General features: G+C 33.1%; 1 protein-coding gene across 2 annotated transcripts; it reads left to right on the top strand.

Moving 5' to 3' along the window:
- Positions 1-15: 15 nt before the first annotated feature.
- On the top strand, positions 16-18636 carry LOC126820743 (nuclear valosin-containing protein-like). 2 transcript variants are annotated; one of them, XM_050548845.2, is made up of 24 exons: positions 16-183; positions 1063-1136; positions 1579-1628; positions 1903-1993; positions 3413-3473; positions 3711-3911; positions 4408-4459; positions 4889-4953; positions 5410-5544; positions 7204-7305; positions 7878-7995; positions 8178-8319; positions 9231-9368; positions 9760-9857; positions 10158-10237; positions 10492-10614; positions 14423-14527; positions 15252-15314; positions 15473-15595; positions 16006-16105; positions 16523-16629; positions 17628-17704; positions 17909-18062; positions 18558-18636. In XM_050548845.2, exons 1-24 carry the CDS (start codon positions 79-81, stop codon positions 18594-18596), a joined length of 2403 nt encoding a protein of 800 aa, XP_050404802.1. In that variant the 5' UTR covers positions 16-78; the 3' UTR covers positions 18597-18636. The 2 variants fall into 2 exon arrangements, with proteins under 2 accessions (XP_050404802.1, XP_050404803.1); XM_050548846.2 differs by lacking the exon at positions 16-183 and adding an exon at positions 509-807.
- Positions 18637-25789: the final 7153 nt, after the last annotated feature.

The following is a 25789-nucleotide window of genomic DNA, read 5'->3' as shown; positions in this document are numbered from 1 at the left end:
AAGATTTTGTGACAAGGGAGATAATTTTGATAGCCGGAAGTTGTCAAGTTGTAAACACGTGAAGTTAATTTTCTTGTTATGAAAAGAAAGATTGAAGATAATACTTTAACGATGGCTTCAGAAGGAAAGAAACCAAAGAAACTTTATTTAGGTGATCCAAAGCTAGTTGCAAGAGTTAGAGAGGTAATTAATGAACGAAATGAAAATAGTATTATAAGATACAGCTGACACGGTATAAGTTACTATCTATCTATACTAATATTTGTGACTGTCGTTTGTCTGTCTGTCTGTCTGTCTGTCCGGGGTTGGCGGCTACACTAGGTCTGCCCTGAGTCTGGAATTTGGGGTATATGGGTAGCTCGGACCGGGGAGTAACCTAGTCCAGGTGGCGTTAGTCTACCACTTCCGGTTTCGGGGTTATGACCCCCGAGCGAAGCCGGGTATCCTGCTAGAACTATATATCATATGTTTAGTTATGTGTGACAGTCACACTTCAATATCAGCCAAGTCATTTTTTTTTTTCATAAATAAAACTTAAAAGCTCAAAATGCCGAGTAGTGTACCTGATGGCTTGTTTGTTACTGGTCATGAAATTAAGTAAATAACATTTGATACCATACATGCTGACTGTTGAGGTTGTGGACATTTTCTCTGGGCTTAGCTAGCAGAATGCATGACATTGACAACTCAGGATCGATCAGACCAAACACCACTCAACAAAACAATTGAAAGACCACTGGGAACAAGACAGAAGACCAGTTGGAGCAGTTGATATATAGACCACAGACTTACTTAAATTACATTAAAGTAGGCTTTCATCCCTTTTCTTTTTAACAAACACAAATTTTCTGTCTTGTTTTCAGACTTTGACATAAAAATGTTTAATTTAATGGAAAAATTATGCCGTTTATCGAGCACCAGACCAGGTATCAATCTTGGTTTGATGAAGCTACCAACTATGCTACACATGTAGGTGCGCTAAAAATGAAATCATCTGTATTTTGATATTGTTTTTTGACAACACTTTTGAGGATTTTATTTTGAATCATTTTATCATTTCAGTATATTGGAGATCATATTAACAAGAAGACATTAGATATCAGTGAAATGGCTGAACACCTACAACAGCAGTATAGGTACGATGTATATTAAAATGGTTTCTGAAGTTTATTACATGTACTAATATACACTTACATTTTGAAAATAATAGAGATTAACACAACAGAGCTCTGATTGTACATGTAGACATGTATAGCTTCCACAAATCTGAACTCTAATAGTAAACTCTAACCGGCATGTACACTAGTGCACCTGTTCACAGGTCACATTTTTCAACAAACGTTTCGAATAATCTAAGGGCCCTCGATCCCAATAGGCGTATATGAGTGAGCCTGAAGAGCAAAATATCACTTTGAAATTTATCACTCCGTATTTAGACTTTAACTTGGTTTATTTGAACTTACAAACAGACCACTTATTATTGTTTTAACCCAAAATATAATATTAATTCTCAAAGTCAGCTAGAAATTTATAAGATATGTGAGTTTCTGATGAAAATTATAATATCTATAATTACAGAGATTATACAAGAAAGAAGAAGAATGCTTTCCGTAAATCAGTTGAGAAGGGTAAGTATGGTCTTATCTAATAGACTGTGCGGTCAAATTTAGATGTTGAAGGGGAATATTGATTATTCCAAATGCACTAATCAATTATTTTTAGGCCATTATTGATACATACAAATGATTTCAGTGTTTTAAGTTTTACTTGTAGATATTCATATTCTTGTTCAGTGAAATCTGAAATATACATCATTCATCTTTTTGTCTTAGAAGTGTACATATTTGTTTTGTTATCTTTCCTTGGCCTTAAACATGTCTTTTTGTTGAATTCTTTTTTTAGCTTATCAAGTTGTACGTACACAAGACGGGGATGACGATTTCAGTTTATTTGAAAAACAACATTTAAAAAAAAGACGGAAGAAGAAAGAAAGGTAAAATGGAGGACGATTTTGATTTTGAGGACATAAAATCTTTCCATAACATTAGAATTATGCTTGTTTTAACATTTAGTCAGTACAATTATTAAAAATATTTAACTTTATTGCTTTTTTTGGTTAAATATGAAATTTAATAAACTAGGCTGAAATTATGACTACATAAGTGTCTTTGTCCCCAGTAGGGGTGACTATTGTTGGTAATTTTCACTATTGCGATAGTATTGTTATTGGGTAAACAGCTATTGCAATACTATTACTATTGGGGATTAAATATTGCGATACTATTGGACTATTGCGATAGTTTGATTTGTTTATTAGTTTAGGTTTAGAACAAACTGTCAGGTATACATTTATTAACATTTAATCAAACTAAAATCAATGAAACACTAGAAAGTTCTAGGCATTGTTAGTTAATATAACTACTAGTTTAATAGTAAGTGCGGGAGGACTGCACCACACAAAATTTACATAAAAAACAAACTAGTAGTGGGCCTAACAGAAAACATAACACAAAACACCAGTGGCTCTGGTATATGGACTTATGACAATATTTTAAGCTATCAGATCACTGAACATGAACTAGCTAGTATTTAGGTTTCCAATTTTTTTTTCAAGAAAATTAATTTGTCCCCAAGATGATGACGGCCTACTGCCAAAATGATCTGACCCGAGTGAGCATTTAGAACCGGATTTGACGGAAAGCGCTTCCATTTCGGCAGGATGTTTTCTATTAATATGGTCCATTAAATTAGTTGCATGTCCACAGTCAGGGTTCTTAATCCATTTTGAAACGAACCGGCCAGAATTGGGTTAAATGAGGTCCGGGTAGGAACTGGGTTTTAAAATTTTAAGCTTCTATTCCCTTTAATATAACCATACTGGAACAAAAATAATTTTTGATATTTTGTTATGAGGAATATCGTATTCTACTGAATGTAATTAGCACAAAAATAACGACAAAAAGGTACATCGTTCGGAAAATTTTCCATATTTAATTCACATACCAGCTTGAAATTCATGTCGGTAACATTCCTGAATAAATTACTGTATTTGGGGTTTTTTTATCGATGGATATAAACTTGATACGGTACCGTGGTATTTCTTCATAACACAATTTGTAGGGGTTTTTTTTCTATCATTCATTCGTCACGTGACAACCATGAATGGCTTTAAAGTTAAATTCCATACGGCTTTCAATGATAATAACGACAATATTTTTTTTAAAAAAAATAAGCCACAGTCAGCATGTGTATAAAATAAAAAATCATAACGGTAAACTCTATTTAAAACTAAAATTAGCATCGCTAATTTATGATCACTTTTGTGTCTATACTATAAGTATAAAAGGATTTATGAATGAATCATGTACTTAATTCTTGCTATTTTTAGCTGATGAGTTGTCTCTCTTTTCAGTGATGTTAGTGAAAGTGAGAAGAGTTTTTCATCAGATAATGAAGAATATGTATTTTATGAGGTACCCATTAATCTGTTCTTTTCTAAAACTTTTAGTGTATGGAATTATATGATATAAATTTTCGAAACACATTCTCTTCTTATTAACAAATAGTTTTGCAAATAAATAATCTAGATTGTCTATCATAAACTTAAGATATTTTATTACCATTACCAAAAGTCTTTTGACAAAATTTGATAACTTATGCGTAGCATTTAATCAGTATACATTTTATGTACCGGTAATTCTTAATTACAGGACAGAAATTCTATGAACAACTTCATGAGTGATTTATATCTTGGTACAAAATCTGATAAAAATACAGAACCCAAATGGTCAAATGATTCTTCAATAAAAGATAAAAGTTTTAATATATGTAATGAAGATAAATCTATTATATTAGAAGATGAAGTAGAAGCAAACAGTACCATTATTAAAACTAAGCGAAAGGCGAAACAGGTACGCTAATTATGAATAAATTCAATAGCTAAAGCAGTGATTGTTGTCATGCACAAAGCAGAAAATGTGTACAACTGACACCAAGTTTATTCAGAGTTTTCTGTCTACCATAGCTTATGTTTTCCAATTTAAGTCCAAACTCTATTTCTGCATTGATAAAAATAGTGTGGTGGATGAGTCTCCATATTTTGAGACTAAAATGTTAGTTTTTATGAAAGATGAATGTGACCGACTTGTCTCTTTTTATCTGTGAACTTTCTGTGTTATGGATTATTGGATAAAATAACACAGAAATACGATGTGAAGTGTTTGTTAGTTGTTTGAAATTGTCAGATGAAACTTGGTATCCAGTGTTCTAGAAAGTGTAAGCCTTCTGCACAGCAGAGTTTACTGATTCAGATTATTTTACAAATCTTACATCTTTTTACCTTATTAACTTACTATAAAATTATTATACAGATTAAAATTCAATTCATTCTTTGCAAACCATTTTAAGATTGAAGATACTCCTGCTAAAAAGAAGAAGAAAGACAAAAGTGATAAAAAAGGTAATATTTTTATTTGTGTCTTTTTGTTATCAAACCTACCTCCATGATCTACTTCACATAAAATCATCACAAAGGGAAACCCGTTCTTCAAACAAAATCCAATTGGAAATTCCGAGATCAAATTACATGAAATGTGGAGACAGAAGATTTTCTGTTGCCGCTCCTAAACTGTGGAACAAACTACCATCACATATTACAAATGCAAAATTATTGTGTACATTCAAATCCTTGCTAAAAACACACCTATTCAGTGCAGATGATGGGAAGCTGTCGTAAATGTGACGGACTAACTCAGCGCCAGTGAGCAAACTTTTGCATACAAGGCGTTATAGAAATCCATTATTATTATTATTACTTTCAATTTGCCACAGTCTCATTAGTAATATAATTCAGGCAATAAAAGATGTATTAAAAACCTTTGTTTTGTAGGTCCAGATATACAAACTTCAACTGTTAAATTTGCAGATATGGGAGGAAATGAGGAGACATTAAAGGTAGGCCTAATAAATCATATTTTGGATGATGGTTTTCATATTGAATTTATGATTCTTTTTTTCTTAAATAATATTTTATTTAAAAAGTTGGAAAATGTTGACTACTTCGACATGCACAAAGACTAATTAAGACCGTATATTTAGTGTTTTCGACTAAGTAATGGTTGATGTAGGAATTAAAATGTCAGTCAACCAACTTTGTTTCTGGTCTCAAGCAAAGCGAATTGTAGACAGACAGCAAAGGTATCGTACAGATAGTCTATGTGACCCCTCACTTGAATTAAGAGATATAAAATTGAATGATAGGATATGAAATATGCAAGGTTAATTCATTGATAATCTCTGTGAAACTTTTCTGATTTCTTGGCAAACCATTACTGGATAATTGACATAATAAAGATAAAAATATGAATACTGACCTATAAAATATAATTGTTTATATCCTGTATTTTATAGGAAGTATGTAAATTATTGGTTCACATGCGTCATCCAGAAGTATATCAGAAATTAGGTGTGACCCCACCACAAGGCTTTTTATTACATGGACCACCAGGGTGTGGTAAAACGTTATTAGCTAATGCCATTGCTGGGGTAAGTTTATATAGATAATCAGTACATAATAGAATATTGTTATCTAGCTATATCTGAGGTGAGTTTATATAACATAGATAATGATAAAACATTGTTAGCTGATGCCATAGCTGGGTTAAGTTTATAACATAGATAATCAGTGCATAATAAAACATTGTTATCTAATGCCATAGCTGGGGTAAGTTTATTGATAGATCATCTGGGTTTAGCTGGGGTATGTTTTATTGATAGATGTTCAAGGTGTTGTAAAACATTAGCTTATGCCATAGCTGGGGTATGTTTTATTGATAGATGTTCAAAAAAAAGGTGTTGTAAAACATTAGCTTATGCCATTGCTGAGCTGAGGTAATTTTATTACTGGTACATAGGTCACCAGAATGTTGTAGATCATTATCTAAAGAAAAAGCTGGGTTAAATATATTGCATAGATAAGTAAAACATGGTAAGGTAATGCTATAGCTTGAGTACATTGAGCAATTAGTATATTATTTTTCTTTTTGTGTATTTAAAGTACTATGTTGTAGTAAAACATTGTTGGCTAATGAAACACTTGTACATAAATCACCACGTTGTAGTAAAATATTATTGGCAAATAGAACGCCGATAAATAAACCACCATGTTGTAGTAAGACATTAGAGAGGTTTCGCAACCCGTACAAACTCCGAACAAGGCTTCATACTTCATTTTTGATAGATTTCCATTTCCGCCAAAATGCGAAGTCCGAAGTACGATGTTGTCCTCGGCATCAGTCACGTACGTAACTAACGTACGAAAATTAATTGGTGGCTAGCTTTTTTTTCGCACGTGTACAGTGAATGGCCATTTTGCTCAGTAATCCCAGCCAGAATTTGGCTATTTTCTATGTTAGTCAATCGTGTCATTCAAAACAATTCTATGAGTTGTAAATGTTATTTTTGTGAAAAATCATATGGAAGAAGAGAGAACATATTGGGACTGTATGAATTATATAGTCTTTATGGGTGTAAAGGACACAATGCTGAAGATAAACCTATTGTATACAATGTAAGGTGTTATTGACCTCATGAACCATTGACATCAATGTCATGACCTGTGATGTGTAGATCACGTGATATGGATAAGATGGCTATTGACCGTGTCTGAGATACTTCTCCGCAGGTAGCGTGTCTCAGATGTTCAGAATGCATCAGTCATGTTTGGTTGTTCACCTGAAACAAGGAATAACATTGTTAGTTTGGTTAAAAAAAGAAATCAAATCAAATCGAATTTTAGTCCTTAAGAAGCTCATTGCAATGTGTTTTTATCAAATTCAATGTGATTTAATCTCATCACCGACTGTTGAAAAAAAAAAAAAAAATCACAGTCCGAAAATTTGCCCAAAATCAGAACAATTGCTGACCACTTTGACACTGATCAACCTTTTACTGAATTGTAAATGTTCAAGCTTTCTATAAAACCGAAAAAATACGAATTTCATCCACAAATCAGTGAGAAAATCACGATTTCGTACCTTGTTTTTTAACCACAAACTTTTCTCATTTTCTCCGTCGAAAATGGATGAACCAAATGCCTCTTATGTCAATGATAGCGCATTGAACCACACTAATATCGTCTAATAGAATGCAGATACATATATCTGGAGTAAGCTACATATTTTAAACTTATATTTGGTTATCTAGGAGCTTGGTTTACCATTTATTAAACTAGCAGCTACTGAAGTTGTATCAGGTGTATCTGGAGAATCAGAAGAAAAAATTCGAGATTTATTTGATAAAGCAGTGGTATGTATTGTTGTTTTCTCTTCTTCACAAACAGCACTGTTCTATAAAATCTGGGAATGTTTTCACAGACATATTGCAAGTAGAATGATAAACACAGAAATTATGAGAGGCTTTCTCCCATTAACCCGTTAAGTGCGTAGGTCATTATATAACGTCCTGGACAAGTGCCACTCACTGTGTGTAGGGCTTAATATAACACCTTGGAGGTATTTTCCCCAACCTATTCTTAGAACATAGTTCGTCACTTGGGGGAATCCCTTGGGAATTCCCCCACGATCGCAGCATGTGTAGGACGTGACAACTGCCACTCACTGTGTGTAGGGCGTATTTGGAGGTATTTTCCCCAACCTATTCTTAGAACATAGTACATAGTTCTTCGTCACTTCGTCAAATTAATTACATAATAGGGGGTAGTTAATGTTTTAAAAACGTCACGCTTAACCGGTTAATATTAAGGACTGAGTGGATTTGTCCACAAGTGATAAGGCTTACGGGCAATTCATTAAGCATACAAGAGCAAAATATAAATTTCTTACATCATAAATTGTTATTTTATTATTAATATTTCCCAGGTTAATGCTCCATGTATAGTGTTTATAGATGAAATAGATGCTATAACACAGAAACGAGAAACAGCTTCTAAAGAAATGGAGAGAAGAATAGTCACTCAACTATTAGCTTGTATGGATGGTTAGTATATAAATACAAATTACCTCAAGGTTCAGAGTATTATAAATCTTACAGCCACAACGTGTGAAATTTAAATTATTGATATTAAATAAAAATTGAAATAACCAATGGTCATTGAATTTCCATTATATTTTGGGACACCATTATGTCATGTTTATTAAAACGAATTTGATTGGTTGTAGAGTTAAACAGTAAGAAGAATGTGAATGTATTAGTTATTGGTGCTACTAATAGACCAGATAGTATAGATCCAGCATTACGTCGAGCTGGTAGATTTGATAGAGAAATATCATTAGGTATACCAGATGAATCAGCTAGACGAAGGTATGTATAAATATAAATTTATTCCTCAGAAAACTTCTTTTAATTATTCTCACTTAGTAAACATGACAATTTACCTCAAAAGCATTGTCTTGAATGAAGACTCTTGACACATGTACATGCTGGTAACCTCTTTTGTGTTCCACTGTCGACACAGAAAGCCAAAAGTGAAACTAAAATTAGTATACAAAAATACTTTATTTTTACCTTAATCAAAAAGATTTAGTTCCTTTCAGTAAAGGCTTTGTTTTAGAGTTTAGAGCTCACCAAAAAATATTTGAATAGTTTTTAACGACAAACTGTATTTTTAGTACCCGGTAGTCGTTTTTTAAATTTTGGTCTGTTGATTGTCTCCCATGAGATAGCTACTTAGAGTAATTTAAGGAAATTGACTAATGTCCCAAACTTTACCAAAATATGATAACTGTATTGAATTAAGGTTTTCTAGTTGCTCTAAACCTGAATATGAACCAAAAAAGACCCCAAAAATTATCAATACTATTGCATCAAATATATTCAAATGGCATTCGAATAAGCATTTGCCGCGAACACTACTTTCTTTGTTTCATTATTATTAAACATGCATTATGCAAGAACTAAATCTGCCTATTGCAGGTCTTTTTTTAGGCCTTTAATGTTATATAAACTAATAATTAAGACCTTTATTAACAAAACAAGACCATAATCAACTCTCGATGCTATCGGATGCTTCTGATTTTAAACATATTTGAATCCGATCTGCTGTTCAACAGTCATTATGATAAACCATAAAAATAGATAATCAAGTCTTTGCTTATTATCGTAACAACGGTAACCATGACAATCGAAGGTACCATGAAACTGAAATGAGAATTTCTCAGCTTAGAGTGACATAATTTGACCAAAATTTTCTGCATATTCCATTTACATTACAGAATTTTAGAAGTTTTATGTAGAGATTTGAGATTAACACCAGATTTTGATTTTCAACAATTAGCTAGAAATTCACCCGGTTTTGTTGGAGCAGATTTAATGGCTTTAGCTAGAGAGGCAGCCATGACAGCAGTTCATAGGTAAATTATTAAATGACAGCTAGATTGGCAAATTTTAATGTTTTAATTGATATGTATGACCAATTGTGATGAAAGATGAAATATTGCTTGATGTAATTTTAAAATCTGTATGCTATTTATAACATAGTGCTGAAAATCACAATGATCCTTTTTGCTCTAAAAAAAAACATCCTAGATATCATCATTTTATTTGGCTTAAACACATAATGATGAACAATACTTTTTAAGCAGTTATAATACTGACTATTATAATAATGACCAGAGAAGCGTAGTCGAAACATCGCTCAGTAATAAGCAGTAATTGTATTCCATAGAATTGTGACCTGTATACTCAAGTTCAATTACTAAATGCCATTGAAACAATTTATAATACTGTATTTGAACTTTTTAGAGTTTTTAAAGAAGTACAGAGTGTATTAGTAGCAGATACCTGTACCACACCAGATACTGAAGATACTAGTCATATAACAGATCAAGAACTTAAAACAGGTTGGTTCTTTAATTTTTAAAGGAAGATCTGAACTCCTATTTTGATATTTGTTTTTTTGTAACCATATAAATTCTATTGGAATAATCAAATGAACTAAAAGTTAATTCTGAACTTAAAGAAGAACTAATTCAGTCAAGATAGACTGGTTGTCTCCTAAGTCTGTTACATATTTGGTCTCAGTACTGTACCAGAATACATGTAGTATTAATTCTAAAACTGGCATACTAGTAATGATGTCATTTCTTTCTCAACAATTAACTTTATTTATACAATATGTCTTGATTTATATTATATCACAGTTTTACAATGGTTAAAAGAGCAGCCACCATTAACAGATGCCCAACTTCAAGATTTATACATAAACATGGAAGACTTTCAGGTAGTTATTTACAAAACATTGTAAACTTAATTTGAAATGTTCTGATAATTTATCAAATGACAGCAGCAGTCAGATTTCTAATTTATTTCTTATATTTAATGATTTCTTTCAAAATGTTGCTGTTATAGACAAAAATTTAGGAACATAGTTTTCAGTAAAAAAAATTAATAATAAATCGATTATTCTTGACTATGTATGCACATGTATGTATATTTTGAAAATGCTATTTCAAAGAATTGTTTATTTTAAAACAGAAAGCCTTAAAGAATGTACAACCTTCTGCTAAGAGAGAAGGTTTTGCTACAATACCAGATGTTACATGGGATGATGTTGGTGCTTTAAAAGATGTTAGAGAAGAACTTCATTTAGCTATCATGGTAATTGCCTATATTTGATATTGAATGTGTAAACTTTCCATTTTGCCATACTCAGGCCATGAAATTTCAAATTTTGGCGTAACCAGAAAAATGGTTGCGGGTTTATGCTCTGCGTAACCATTTTCTTTGATTACTCCAGATGACCATTGCATAACCAATTGGTTCCATAAAATGGTTGCGCTGTTTTCATGTTTTATCCAGATTTAAATGGTGCTATAATTCATTTCCACTTGCTGTGAATGTATTTTTTTAAAGAAATAACTTGACTAATTTATATTCTTTTATATTTAATATTATATTTTGAGGTTAAGTGTTTATGGCTTTAATCCCAGGTGTCCCCATTAAACAATAAAACATTAGAAAAAAAATGTTCCACTTCACTAAATCCCTACATTTTAATGATGAGGGGAATCGGTTCCAAAAATAACTAATGGATTTTCATTTTTATATCATATCTGACCTTCTAAAACCAGGAATGGTAGCTACCACATTGTTTTCGGTCACTGAAGACTACATGCGTACTTCATATTACACTTGTCACTTGCAATCATTCATCCAAGCACGTAGCATGAGATAGCCTCACTCATAGGTAGAGACTGATTAACAGTATTTATTATAAACCTTGGCACTCTATACACAAAGTCTCAAAAGGACACAGAATAGTTTGATGTCATGAAATAATATTAAAATAGACAGGACAGTAAAATCGTTTACATTATCACTCCAGCGATGCCGGGAGGGGGGTCAAAGTTGATGACATACATACGGGTCATTGGTACTACAGCATGGCTATAGTGAAAACTGAAAGGAACACGTGTAGTAAATTCTTTGGAAATATAGCCGACATGTTAAATAGTCAAACTCATTTCACATTTTGTGTTTGAAAATCCAAAGGTACGCTTTCAAATATTTATGGCATAACTAATCATTTAAAAAAATTAGTGCTGAGGGGCATTTTTAAATCAACTTGCTTGCAACTTGGTCAATAGCCTACCTGGTGTCAAAATAGGTGATCTGTCAAAGTACCGGTAAGATGGAGAAATGAAATGCCAAGAATGAATGAATGGAGTTTTTGCTATAATACAAATAATTTAGACCCGTGTCACAAAGTCATCCTGTATAAAAATTGATCAAATGTGAATAAATCTGTTAATGAAATTTGTTAACGTAACCGATATTTCAATCTGCGTAACCAGGAAATCGGTCGCGTGTTTTTGAGCTGGCGCAACCGCACGTAACCGATTGGTATCGTTCGCGTGAAATTTCGTGGCCTGCATACTGCAATTTCAACCCCTTGGTACAAATACTTTCAGAAGCACTCAAGTGTGGTAAAAATTATTTGCTTGTCTATAAATGGTGGGGTTGGATGGCTGAATGGTTAGCGTGCGCACGCTTTATCATAAAGTCTGTCATTGAGTCGACTGGCGTGGTTTCGAATCCCGGGTCCAATCACATGGGTTTTCTCCGGGTCCTCCGGTTTCCTCCCACTGCTAAAGACCCCTACGCGCAAGCGAATTATTGAAATAAAATTAAACCATATGTTAGTCCCGAAATGACCTAGTTTATGTCAAGTGGATGTTAAGGGGGACCTGTAGGCGAAAAACATAAAAAATTCTCCAAAATTAGGGTTTTTAGATTTTGTTGTTTTTCACTTTCTCAGTGAATTATTATTTGATATTTGAATGCATTTTTTCTAAATTTTTATTTTTATCCCACATAAAATGTATTTACCCCGAAGGCCTGTTAAAAAAACAGATTGTCATTGTCAAAAAAATCGAATAAATTAGCCGTATTCAACGTCAATTAGTAGCTCAAAAAAAATCCCGACCGCCATGTTTGACGTATCGATGTGAAGCGGAAGCGCCGCTGTGCACGATGGTCGTAAAATTGTCATTGTAAACAAAAATATTTGTCGGCAAATGCCGTAAAAAAACGACCAATGATTTGACGAAAATAACCATATTTGTATTTTTGCATACGTAAGTAGGGTCAAGGTATTTTCGCGCATGCGTACTTTTTGTGTTTTCAAAACGAGGTTGCCTTCGGTAATCTCCGATACCCTACTTCCGCCGAGAGTTTCCATATATGGCATATTCGTGATTATACCAGTACTATTTTATTATTAAAAGTATAATGTATGATGATCGTGACTATTATTTATTTCGCCAATTCGTCTGCTGCAGTGCTATTTTACTACGAATTACTACAGAATTTATTTGTACTTCTTTTAGCATTTTAATAATTACAGAGATAATAATAATATGCCTATATTCGTCTGCTGCAGTGCTATTTTACTACGAATTACTACAGAATTTATTTGTACTTCTTTTAGCATTTTAATAATTACAGAGATAATAATAATATGCCTATATAAAGAAAAATAATCTGTTTGAACAAAAGCTGTCAACAACTGCAAGAAAACAAATTAGTTTCATTCAGGATAAAATAATAATACAAAATAAATGCCTAGAGATGAATAATATTGTAATAATGAATGAAACTATATTATTTTGAAACTGTAGATCTAATTACTAATTGCAGCTAAGTGCAAAATAATGATCAAATTAAAACTCAACAAAAGTAGTAAGATTTTCAAAAAAGATAGTTCATTACCGGTACAGACATTTTTTATTGTACAAAAAATTTATTTGTAGAACAAAAAAAAAGAAGTTGTAACTGTTGGGTTAAAATTATCTAAAATCATTGAAAATCTGTTGGCTTTTGCGTCCCATTGATATAAACACTAAATTCCAAATCAATCGAATGATCACTTTAGTCTCTGGAGAGCATCCATAAAATTTGTCAAAGTGTTCAAGGTCAATAACTCTGGCAATAATTATCGTAAATCATTGAAAATCAATAATTAACTTTGTCTTAAAATTATAAACACTGTTTTATAAATTTCAAGTCAATTAGATGATAATTTATGATGCTATTGCTCAATAAGCAATTAGGTATAACAGATGGACCGACCGCCAGACGTGACCGGTTGACGTCTGACATGACAGGCTGATTACCACATACAACTTCTTTTGAATGTAGGCGTATAAAAATATAAATACCCCAAATTTTAGCTGCTTTAGAGCACAATGAAGGGACAACCTACTATGCTGGTTCATTTTAATTATAATCAGGTTAGCATTATAGGGTAAGAACCTAAAGTTAAAACAAAGCCAATTTTTAATCGCATTTTTCTCTAAATTGAATTTTTTGAACGGTACCAATGTTTGGTACATTAGATCTCAGTAGTTTACAGAGATATTGCTCCAATTTTTGGCATGCATGATCTATGCTAATTTTAGGTGGTAATAACAGAGCCCTTTAGTTTAATTTTATTTTAGTTTTCGAGAAATATTTGTTCTTGTCAGTAAGTTCACAAATATTTTCGTGGCTTTTCAGAATTCTTGGAAAAAAATAGAAAATTTTTATGGTAACTCAAAAATCTCTCTGTTATTACCTAGAATGGTTTAATGTTAATATATTCTGAAAATTTGGTGTTATTTGAGTCATTAGTTTCTGAGATCTAACGTACCTACGATTTACACCATTTTTTTTAAAAATATTTCGTTACCATGGCAACCGGTAACCAAGTATATAAATTGACACTTGTTTTATGTATTGCATTGTCTCTCGATCAAACATAGAAAGTTTCATGAAAATCGACCCATTATTAAAGAAAAAAAAATTTCGCCTACAGGTCCCCCTTAAACCCCATTTCTCTCTCTCTCTTTGTCTATAAATGTATTTTATCAATTGTTTAAAGATCTGTTTTGCATTATTAAAATCAATGATATTTTCTATGATTCAGGCTCCAGTGAAACATCCTGAAGAATTTCTGGCTTTAGGATTATCTTCTCCACCTGGTATTCTATTAGCAGGTCCACCAGGATGTGGTAAAACCTTACTAGCTAAGGTGAGAACTTGATATACAACTAAATCATATTCTTTAAAACTTCAACATTTACCGTCTGTTTGGTCCATGTTATCATACTCAGGTTTTCAATTAAAGTGATGGAAATCGAAGTTGTCATACACAAGGCAGGGTGTGTTTACTCTTCATGAACATCATGTACCATTTTCTTTTGTGACATTTTCTCAAATGTGTCGAATTTGGCTGCTCCACTTTATATTTAACCAGAGGTTAGAATAAATGGTTCTAAATGTATTGTCCATAATATTCAACATTAAAAATTCAAATTGGTATTCAATATTGGTCAATTTCAATCAATATTGATGCTGTTATCTTGCCGTAAAAATCTGGAATCCTAATATCCAATATATAAGAACAAAGACAAACATATCCTACAAGACAATGCGAAAGTAATTAGTAATGGCTGATTCACAAATGACAAAATAATGATTAAAAAGACCGTGTATTAGTAATGGCTGATTCACAAATGACAAAATAATAATTTAAAAAAAACGTGTATAATTTTCATATATTTTTAGGTTCAAAAGAATAGAACCATATGCTCTTTAATACAGTATACCCAACACCTTCAATAATAATTAAATAATGCTGACACATGCCTTATGACTTATGAAGTCTATGGCAGTTTTATTGAAATAGGTACAATCTGGAATATTTTTACTGTATTCTGATTGTGTTATATATATTGTATAAATTTTAATTACAGGCTATAGCAAATGAATCTGGAATAAACTTTATTTCTGTCAAAGGTCCAGAACTCTTAAATATGGTAAGTTTTTATTTCTTATTTGTACACAATTGGATTTAACAATTTTGTTATTCATGATTTTTTCTTCACTTTTATCTTTGTTTAATTGAGAGACAAAACTAATTTATGACTTTCAAAGTAAATTGTAGTGCTATTATAATGTGATTATTATTTTTAAGTACGTAGGAGAGAGTGAAAGGGCTGTAAGACAAGTATTTCAGAGAGGTCGAAATTCATCACCCTGTGTTATATTTTTTGATGAAATAGATTCTTTATGTCCACGGCGATCTGGTTCAACTGATGTAAGTTTGTTTATTTCTTTGATTTCTTGTAGCAAAATACATGGAAGATAGCAAGAAAATTGTCAATGTTGTATGATGGTTTAATGGGATCAAAATAAGTTTAAATAACAGCAAGAATGGTGCCTTAACAATACTTGATAAACAAGTATCACCCTTCGAATATTTCTGTGATCTGTTTTGAGTGGATGATTGTGAAAATTGTTTTGGGGCACAATATGTTTTGAAATATTGCTTCAGATTGAATGAAGGATTGAAATAATAATATGTCTCATTGACTTTTTCAATTGTTAGTGAACAAGCAAAATGTTGCATTGGACAAGTTCGAGAATTGGAGCCTGAGCTTTACTGTTGATCATTCTAAGTTTATGTATTTTCAAAAGTAATGTTGTTCTTAATATGTATTTTTACAGGGGGGATCAAGTGTTAGAGTAGTTAATCAGATGTTAACAGAAATGGATGGTTTAGAAACCAGAAAGCAAGTTTATATTATGGCAGCTACCAATAGACCAGGTAAATCATAATAATTTCTGACCATCACCATTGAGTTATATTTGTATATATATTTTATGGAAAGACTTAAGGTAAATCCTGATCCAAACTCAGATTTTCAGATTGCAAATCATAGATTGATCTCCCTATTTCTGTTTTGACTGTAACACATTATAGAGCTGAATATTGAATCACATAGTTTAATTAATGATTAGGCCCATGATTCTTGTTCAGGTTTTATAGGTGGTACCAGATGACTTTACTGTCAGTGGGTTGTTGACCAAACTTCCATACATGTTTATATAATTTTTGCAAATATGCATCTACTGCATATTTATTTAATCTAAAACTTTAAAAATAACTCATAAACAGGTATATTATTTGTTTCCAGTTATTGTGTAAATATTTGGTTACATACAATTTATATGACTTTTACAGATATTATAGATCCAGCTATACTGAGACCTGGTCGATTAGATAAAACATTATATGTTGGCTTACCTTCTGTTACCGATAGACTGGATATATTGACTACACTAACAAAGGTAGACTTGATTACTTTACCACTTATTTCTCTCTATATAAATAAGATCATCTGTTGAAGTAATTAGACAGATTTATAAATGAAGTAAAGTAAACAACTGTCAATATATTTAATGTGAAAATAATATTTAAAAAAACTCAAGGACATATTAAATTTTAATTAAGAAATATTATATGGTTTTAAGCATATCTCTCAAGATTTAAATGTTAAATCATTATACAAATGATTTAACCGTGTGTAGCTAGAGATACCATCTTACTTTTATTGCTGATGACAGAATAAATAGGTTTACATAATACTATATATTCAGCTGTCAGATATATAAAGTTCTCAGAGAATTTATTATTGTCTCTGTTTAAATCAAATACAATATTTGAGACCCATTTATATAATAACTTACAATAATCAAATACATGTAGTAAAATATGTGACCAATCCTGCTGCATTTATAACTATACTATTAGTTTAAAGTACATTGTTAGCAATGTGAATTCTTTGAATGAGAAATGTTAGCAGATGTTCTATAAGAGTAAGCATTTTCTGAAAGATGTATGACTGGAGCAATGATCTGGAAATAGAATTAAGAAACTAAAGGCTACTGAGTTTAAGATAACTCCAGAGTAAAGGGGATACCAGCAGTCACCAGTCCAGTGGTGCAAAAATAACCATTGAAACTGGGGCTGTGGTAGTCGAATGATCAGGGAATTGAACTCCCAAATATAATGTCTCTGGTTTAATCCAAGCATCGGCCAAGAAGAACCTTCGAGATTTTTAAGCCTGGCCATCACTCGTGTGGAATTCATGAGGAAAGTGTCCCTAAAAATATAAAAAGAATTACCATTTTTTTTATCTCGGGATGACCAAAGTATTGTGTTGATCAAATATTAATCCCCACTCCATTCCCACTATATTAAAAACAAATTATAATCTTAAGTCTTTTAATGTCTTGAGTATAAGACTGGACAGGCTACCTAGGTATATTTTTTTAATTTCTTGTAGAATGGAACACGACCATGTTTAGCAGATGACGTAGATCTAGCTGTAATAGCTGCAGATGAAAAATGTGAAGGATATACGTATGTTTACTGATTAAAATTACTACGTGTATATTCAAATCACCATACAAAATATTATATAATGATTACGCACCACTTTAAAACTGAATGATGACTTTATTCGTAACAACATCAGATCACAACTGTAAATTATATAAATTATACAACAACTGTACTATAAATATGAATTATTAGAATTATCTTACTGTTTATATTGTTTCACAGTGGTGCTGATTTAGCAGCCTTAGTAAGAGAATCATCTGTGTGTGCATTAAAACAACTTATACAATCAACTAGTAAATCAACCTCAACACCTCAAGTTACTAATCAACATTTTCAAACAGCTTTAAATAGAATTAAACCTTCAGTATCTAAGAAAGTAAGTATGGTCTATTTACTAAAAACTTGAAAAATAAAGGAACAAGTAAATATTTTTAATCTATGTTATCAAAGCCAACGAGAACATTTAGGCCATACAAAAAAATATTCTGGTTCTCAGACAATCCTTCCACAAAATCTGATGCAGAGGGAGATTTCTACTTTTGTGTTTTAATTTGTCAAGGGATCACTACTGCCGTACTGGGTGAAACGACTGCTCATATGCATCAAATTTCAAGGCACTACATTTATCACCTGTTGTTTATAGGAATGTATTATTATCCATTGTTCAGTATCATATTCTGTCATTCTGTCATTAACATTTAACAGTGCTGCATACTGGATAAATGAGCCTATGGATTCATTTAATCCTTTTAAACTATTTAGTATGGTAAGTAATGAGACTCTTTTTGAGCCAGGCAGGATTATCTGAGAATATTTTTTTGTATGTCCTTAATTCAAGCAACAAAATGATTTTTAAAATTGTATTTTTCAGGAACGAGAAAAGTACCAGATGTTATCAAAGCCCTTATGAAATTTGTTGATATAGAAGAATTAAATTGATGTTATTTAAACACATTGTTTTATTTTCTGAAAAGCCACAACATCATAAAAAAAATTAAGCTATACATTGACTGACAACCAGTCACCTTAATGCTGCAGTGACTCGGTGGGTAAGGCGCTGGCTCATTAAACAGGTGGTCTCAGGATTTTCAGGCTTGGTTTCATCTTGTCAGTTGGAAGAAAAGCAATGGTCCTGTTTACACGTTGGTATAGACATTGGTACAAGAGGCCTTGAAAGTTGGAATTCGTCTCTAGAGGGCTCTCTACCCCCTAGGCTCAAGAAATTGAGGAAAAACTGTCTCTACATGGTGCTTTCTAGAGTATATTCTCAGTTACAAATCCCAAAGACTGCAAACCACCAAACATACAATATATCAAAAAGCAATCTTACCAATTCATGGCCTCAGTGCCTATCATAATCGCAGGCTCTCTTGCTAAATCCATCCCTGCCATGCGATCGCATCAACTCCAGCATGGGAGGCTGGTTACTTGATGGTATCCGGTCAAGCGACTTTCGCTTTTATTTTCAAAAAAGTTTTGTATTTTTTTCCTTGAAAATTGTCTGTCTTTCATTACGTAAAAGCAGCTTTGTTATTTTCGTTCAAGGTTTCACAAAAACCAGTTGATGGCCGCATATCTTAATATGTATCTCAGTATGGTGGCTTCCAATACTTCGGACGAAGGGTCCTTTTCACTTCTACAATTAATGAAATGCTCTACGAGGAGTTCAATAGGGAAATTGTTACTGAATATGGGTATGAACGCCGATTTCGTTCGCATAATAGACTATTGTGATGAACTGATAGACATTTTCTTGAGCCACAAAGGGTTTGAAATTGTCTGAAATGTTCAATTCAGGATAGTAGATAAAGATGACATGGCTGTATAACAGTGGTTCTCAACCTTGTTTTGCCAACGGCACACCATGGAACACGTGAAAAAATAGCGGCACACCTTGCTAAATATATATGAAATATATTTGAATTTTGCAAGATAAAAAAAACCATGATAAGTCAGACGGAATACAACCTTTGACAGAGACTAGTCATAGACACATAGAATGACTCAAACAAAGTAAAGAAAAACACAGCTATGAACTTATCAGTAGACGCCAGTAAATCTCAATTGGGATCACGTGTTTTTTTCACATTTTCTTAGTGTGCCGTTCAAAATTTCGCGGCACATTTAGGAAGATCTCGCGGCACACAGGTTGAGAATCACTGCTGTCTAATATAGCCTATTATTTCTGTTCAGCTAGAACTATTTATTACGGGGTTTTGTGTTTCATTTTATACTTTGCTTAGGACATGAGTTGATTCCCGAAGGCCGATCGATATGCTAATGTATTTCTCTATATCTGTATTTCCACAAACTGCCGGCCTGCCTCCGCGTCTTGCTACGTAGCCTAAAGTCGAAACCACGCCACGGGACTCAATGACAGACCTTATGATCTAATGAACTGTGAAAAAGTATTGTATACTATAAGACATGGGTCATGCTTATAGGTATACGAAAATAATAAGGTAATGTTTGATCATTATGATGTCACAAATAAAACGACGGAATAATGAAACCGATGACGTTATTTCTATAGATCTATCACAGCTTTGCAAGTTTCAGAATTAGTAAGACGCCCTTCTTCTGTTTCTGTGAAAAATTATTATTCAAAAATTTTTACTCCATTAAAACAACTATGGGTACAAGGTATGTGAATAACATTTTATTTATCGCTCTTTAGAATTTATATTCAATTAATTAGCACTTCTGACATCTAGCCTATAATAAATAAAACAGGCATTCTACCATTGTAATAATTATTCACTCCCTAAAATATTTCTTATACAATAAAATAAAATAGGAATAGCCCTCGCCTTATTTTATTTGATTTAAATAAACATTTTCTATAATATTAAAAGCAAATTTACCAAGCGTTAGACGAACGGCAAATGAAGATTTATAACTTTAAGAAGAAATTTATATTTGTGTGTTGTCATATTACAGAAAGGATCATAAGCCTGGTTTTATGAAGAGCGCATCAAAAAGATTTCAAGCTGTGACATCGCTTGGAAAAAGAGCATACAAATGGATGTTTTTTACATGTTGTTTTGTTTAAATTTACACCAGTTTCTACCAACTTACTAAATGGTTTTGTTGTCAGTTGTAAATAAAATTGTTTATATCAAGAAATAATATTTGGGTCTACTTAGCACATATACATGTATTTAACCACAGGAGTCAGACCTTTTATCCGTATATATATGCATACACCATGTCCAACCAGACAATATATAATCTTTTTTTTATTATATATTGTCTGGTTGGACATGGTGTATGCATATATATACGGATAGAAGGTCAGACTCCTGTGATTTAACCGTAGTTAAATCGAGGAAATGCAGCTTAAGCCAAACTACCGGTATTGTAAAAGCTACACAAAATTACTAAGTCCGTAATATACACATTTTTTGGGGTATCTTAAAATTTGTTTTTTGTCAGCAGAATTTAATAAAAACGACATAATCAATAAATCAATTTTACATGCTTATTTCTAACTGCACACATGCAACTATTTTGATATACTGTCTTTTTGTTTATATATTATGGCCCTTAATAACACTAAATAGCAAAATAACAAATTTATCTAGTAAATTAGATGCTCCACAAATTTACAAAAGAAAAAAATGAATGATTAGATTATTTATGAAATGATAATTAGCGGGTCCCCAAGTTAGGCAACTCAATATGATGTACATACCTTATAAAAACTAAAAAGGCGGCTGAATCAACAAGTATTACAACAATCAGGAGAGGCGCATGAAGCTACGGGGCCTGGCTCAAAAGTTCTAAGCCTGGAAAGGATAGATCAGTTGAGTTGAAACAAACTGTTACCACCAACAAGTACAATCATTGAATGAATCATAGATATAAGAACTGCAACTGTAATGTTATTATTGTCTGTGTACCAATCATCTTGTGAACCAACCATTGAAATCACCAGAGATGGGACAATACTGGCTATAATGCAGTCATCAAGTACTTGCAACCAAAAGGACTAAACCCAACACAGATACATGCTGACATCGGCTCCATTTTAGGAGATGATGTCCCTTCCTTTTACACAGTTAAGAAATGATCTGTGGAATTTAAACGTGGCAGAGAGAGCCTTGGCGACCCGCGTACCGAAAGGCTATCAATAGCAACCATTCGAGAAAACATTACCCGGATGCGTAACATGGTGATGACTGATTGACGACTTACCACTCGACAATGAGAGGGTTGAGCACATTATCGCCATCGAATTAGGAATGACAACAGCTTCTGCATGGTGGGTGCGAAAACCCGTGACTGCGGGCCAGAAATGTGCCAGAATCCTGACGTCCCGTGGTAACCTGCGCCGTTTTGAAGCAGATTCTGATAATTTTTTGGACCAGATTTGTAACCATAGATGAGACCTGGGTTCATCACTTTCAACCAGAATCCAAAATTCACTCTAAACAACGGAAGCATCCATAGTTGCCAGCCCCCCCCCCCCCACACACACACACACAAAGTCAAGTAGGTTCCTTCAGCTGGAAAGGTGATGCGCGCATGGCTTCAGTCTTTTGGGATTCCAGGCTTATTCTGCTGATTGACTGTCTTGAAAAAGTCCAACTATCAATTGAAGATATTGTGCTGACCTACACAGACGGTTGTGCGAATCTATCAAAGCCAAGCGACGGGTAATGCTCACTAAAGGCAATGCTCTTGTTCATAAATCGGTGATTACCATGTCAGTGATCCATGATAATGGCTTTGAACTCATTGACCATCCACCTTGACCCCGTAATACTTCCATCCGTTTCCTAGTAATGATGACGTCGTGTCAACTGCCAACGAATTTTTTTTATGGTGGCTAAAGAAAATTTCTCCCTTACCGAAATCCAGGCCTTGCAACATCGTTGGCAAGAGTGTGTATACCTTGACGGGGACTGTGTAGAAAAAATAGATGGAAACCATTTACTTTGTACAGGTCTTTCACAGATAGGCTTTGAATTATTCAGCCAGCCCCCGTAAGATGGTAAATGTAGATAAATTAACGGAAGAATTTAAACGACGTTTAACAGAAGGAGGGAAAAAGTTTTCAAGTGTAACAAAGGTTAGTTAATTCTCTTATATAATACAATAGGATGCGGTAAAAAAATAAAACCTTTCAAGTCCAGAAAATATTATATTTATAATTGGCGTCATGATCAACTCAACAGATGCCACGTCTACAAGATAATACGGCGATAGCAACAAGTTTACATAACTTACAATTTGCAGGAATATGTTTGGTGCCCCATAAATAAAGAGACCAATCTGGATTATTGATATTTACATTTGAAATATAGTTAATTATTCCAACAAAATACCAACGTCTGCTATAAGTTGGTGGCCATAAAGAGTCTCTTGGAGAACGTTGCCCACCCACAATATTGTTTATTCGAATTTTTCGCCGTCCGATCCGATAGATACCCCCCCCCCCCACGCCCTTTAATTCGAACGGAATGGATTATCTGAATGTCTATGATGACTAGTGACATAATCTTCGTCCAATATGGTAGAATATCCTTCCCCATTAGCCTAATATGAAGTTAAGTAAATTTTAAAATAGAGTGCACCCCATCCACTTTCTCTTTAGATAACCTCCACATGTCAGTGCACACGTATTAGTCTAGAATAATATATGAAAACATTTAATTTCATAGTGTAGCAGAAATAGGTTTATGTTCCCGAAAACAGAATGACGTGATTTATCTTATCATTTAATCAGAATGAAGAACCCTGACCCGAATGGGAGTGATAAGGTGATAGAAATTTGAGGGAATATTTACCCTATTCATCGGATTTTGTCGGTGGTCTAAGTTGGAAGTAGCAAGGTATAGTCTATTCAATTTGCTTACAATATTTAACGAACGAAACGGGACAAATGTTTGCTATTGTACGGAACCTTTATTTCCTAGTCCAACATCTTAATAATCGTTCATCTTTAGCGTATTCCAATATGCGAAACTTGATAATTGTTTATTTACGAATCTGACGGTTCTATATCGTAGTGGTAGATCAGAATATTTTAATTTAACGGTTATTGTGTTGTCTTTTCTATGTAGCACTTGACCTAAATAAGAAAATATGATTCAATTGTTGCCGCTTTTATCTTTGGTTGCGAGTTGCCTCGGCCAAAACCTTCTTCAGAATGGTGATTTTGAGCTGGGTACGTCAGGCTGGGAACCCTGTGGAGGATTCCATTGTGAAATCGTGACCGATGCGCATACAGGTAGCAAAGCCTTGAAGGCTTCCGGCAGGTAATTCAATTCAGTTTATTAGTTCCAAATTTCACCAAATAATATAAGATAATATCTGCTTCCCCTGGCTGTACTATCTAAAAGGTATTTGGGGAGAAAGTATCATAGAAAGTTTATATCAACGCCGCTGCAGAGCTGCAAATTAAACTTGAACTGAAACAACCATTCCATGTAGCATTTTTCAGCTTAATGTGAACATGCCACAAATCACATGGAATTATTTGAGATTCTGTTTGGAAAATATTTAAAACTATAATTTACTGGTATATATATTAAAAATGTAACCATGGTGCGATAAGTTTTTTTACCGAGGTATAGACACCTTTTAGTTCAAACTATTTTCAGAACTCAGTATTATCAAGGACCAGCACAGATTGTACAAGGATTAAAACAAAATAGTTTATATGCTGTTGAAGCTTATGTTAAATTGTTAACAAATGATGCCGGTGGACAAAATGTTCAAGCCACGTTTGCTTTCACAAATGAAGGTTCGTTTTACCATAAAGCATTCTATCTCATTTTTAATGCATACCTGAGACGTAAAGATCGCATTATATATAGCGTGTTTAGTATTCATATTATAACCAATATGATTGTTGGCACAAGTATGATATAGATAAAAAAAAATTCTTAGGTTAAGCCTGTTCCTCAATCACATTCAGATATACCCTGAATAAAATATTGTTTTTTTTTAATAAATCAAACAACTTTATAGGTGGCCCATTCGAGTGGTACCCTTTATTGAAGCATGCGTAACTGACCCTTCATCATAATCAGATATTCCAATATGGCGTCCCCAAAGCTTAAATGTTTTTGGTTCAAATTTGTTAATTTCGTGTGTCAAAATTACCCGTCAGTCGTGCTCCAATCTTTCCAATTCACAGTTGCCCTTCTAGTTTCCCAGTGACACCATGAACGCATATTTTGAGTTTGGACGGAGGCGTCTTAGAAAGTGTTTAAACGTAAATTCTAATAGGTGTCATTTGGTCTGCCTATTGTCAGAACATAAATCTAGGTGGACCACATCCGTTTAATTTATCGCAGTGATTCCTGGCCATAACATACAGGAACCAAACTCCCCTTGAGCCCCCCCCCCCTCCTCCCCAAGCTCCCGAAGTCCACTAACATAGCGGATGTGTAGAATAAAACGTACATAAATCAAATATTGTTCATCCTCAAGTATGCACTGCGTGAGATCTATTGGGAATTATCACAAACCTTTCAAATAGAAAAAAATAATTACAATTAATGAAGCTAAACATAGAAAAATAATGATCTGATAATTTCTGGAAGATATTTTTATTCATACTTTAGCTTACCGATACATTATGTAAGAGCTAAATCTGCCTATTGCAGGTCTTTCTTTTGGCTTTAAATGCTATATAAATTATAAGTTAGGCATAATGAAGATAACAAGCCTATGATCAACCGAGATTTATAGGGATGTTAACATCCGCGAGATTTAAAAATTTAACAATAAAATGAATAATCGAGGCATAGTCTCGGTTGTCAAGTACCGTTGCAACGATAATAAACGATCTACGCTATGTCTTAAAACAGATATAGAATTTTACATAATGCATCTTTATGTAACATCTTTAAGTAGTAGTAAACCTAACTGAACGTTACTTAAAATTGTATAAAAATCCTATCTTTTTTTCCTGCAGACAATTCCATAGATTATGTTAAAGTGGCTGGTCGTGACAAGGTATTGACAAAAGATGGTTATGTACAACTGAGCGCTAATTTCAGAACACCAAATCGTTGTAAGTGCCTTCGTTTCATATTGCTGCTTAACTGCCATCAGTTTTGAAAATGGTCTATAAATCTTTTTATGGAG

The sequence above is a fragment of the Patella vulgata genome, chromosome 5, assembly GCF_932274485.2.
Source record: "Patella vulgata chromosome 5, xgPatVulg1.2, whole genome shotgun sequence".
Classification (NCBI taxonomy): domain Eukaryota; kingdom Metazoa; phylum Mollusca; class Gastropoda; family Patellidae; genus Patella; species Patella vulgata.
The sequence above is the reverse complement of the archived record's forward strand: the minus strand, read 5'-3'. Positions and strand labels throughout refer to the sequence as shown.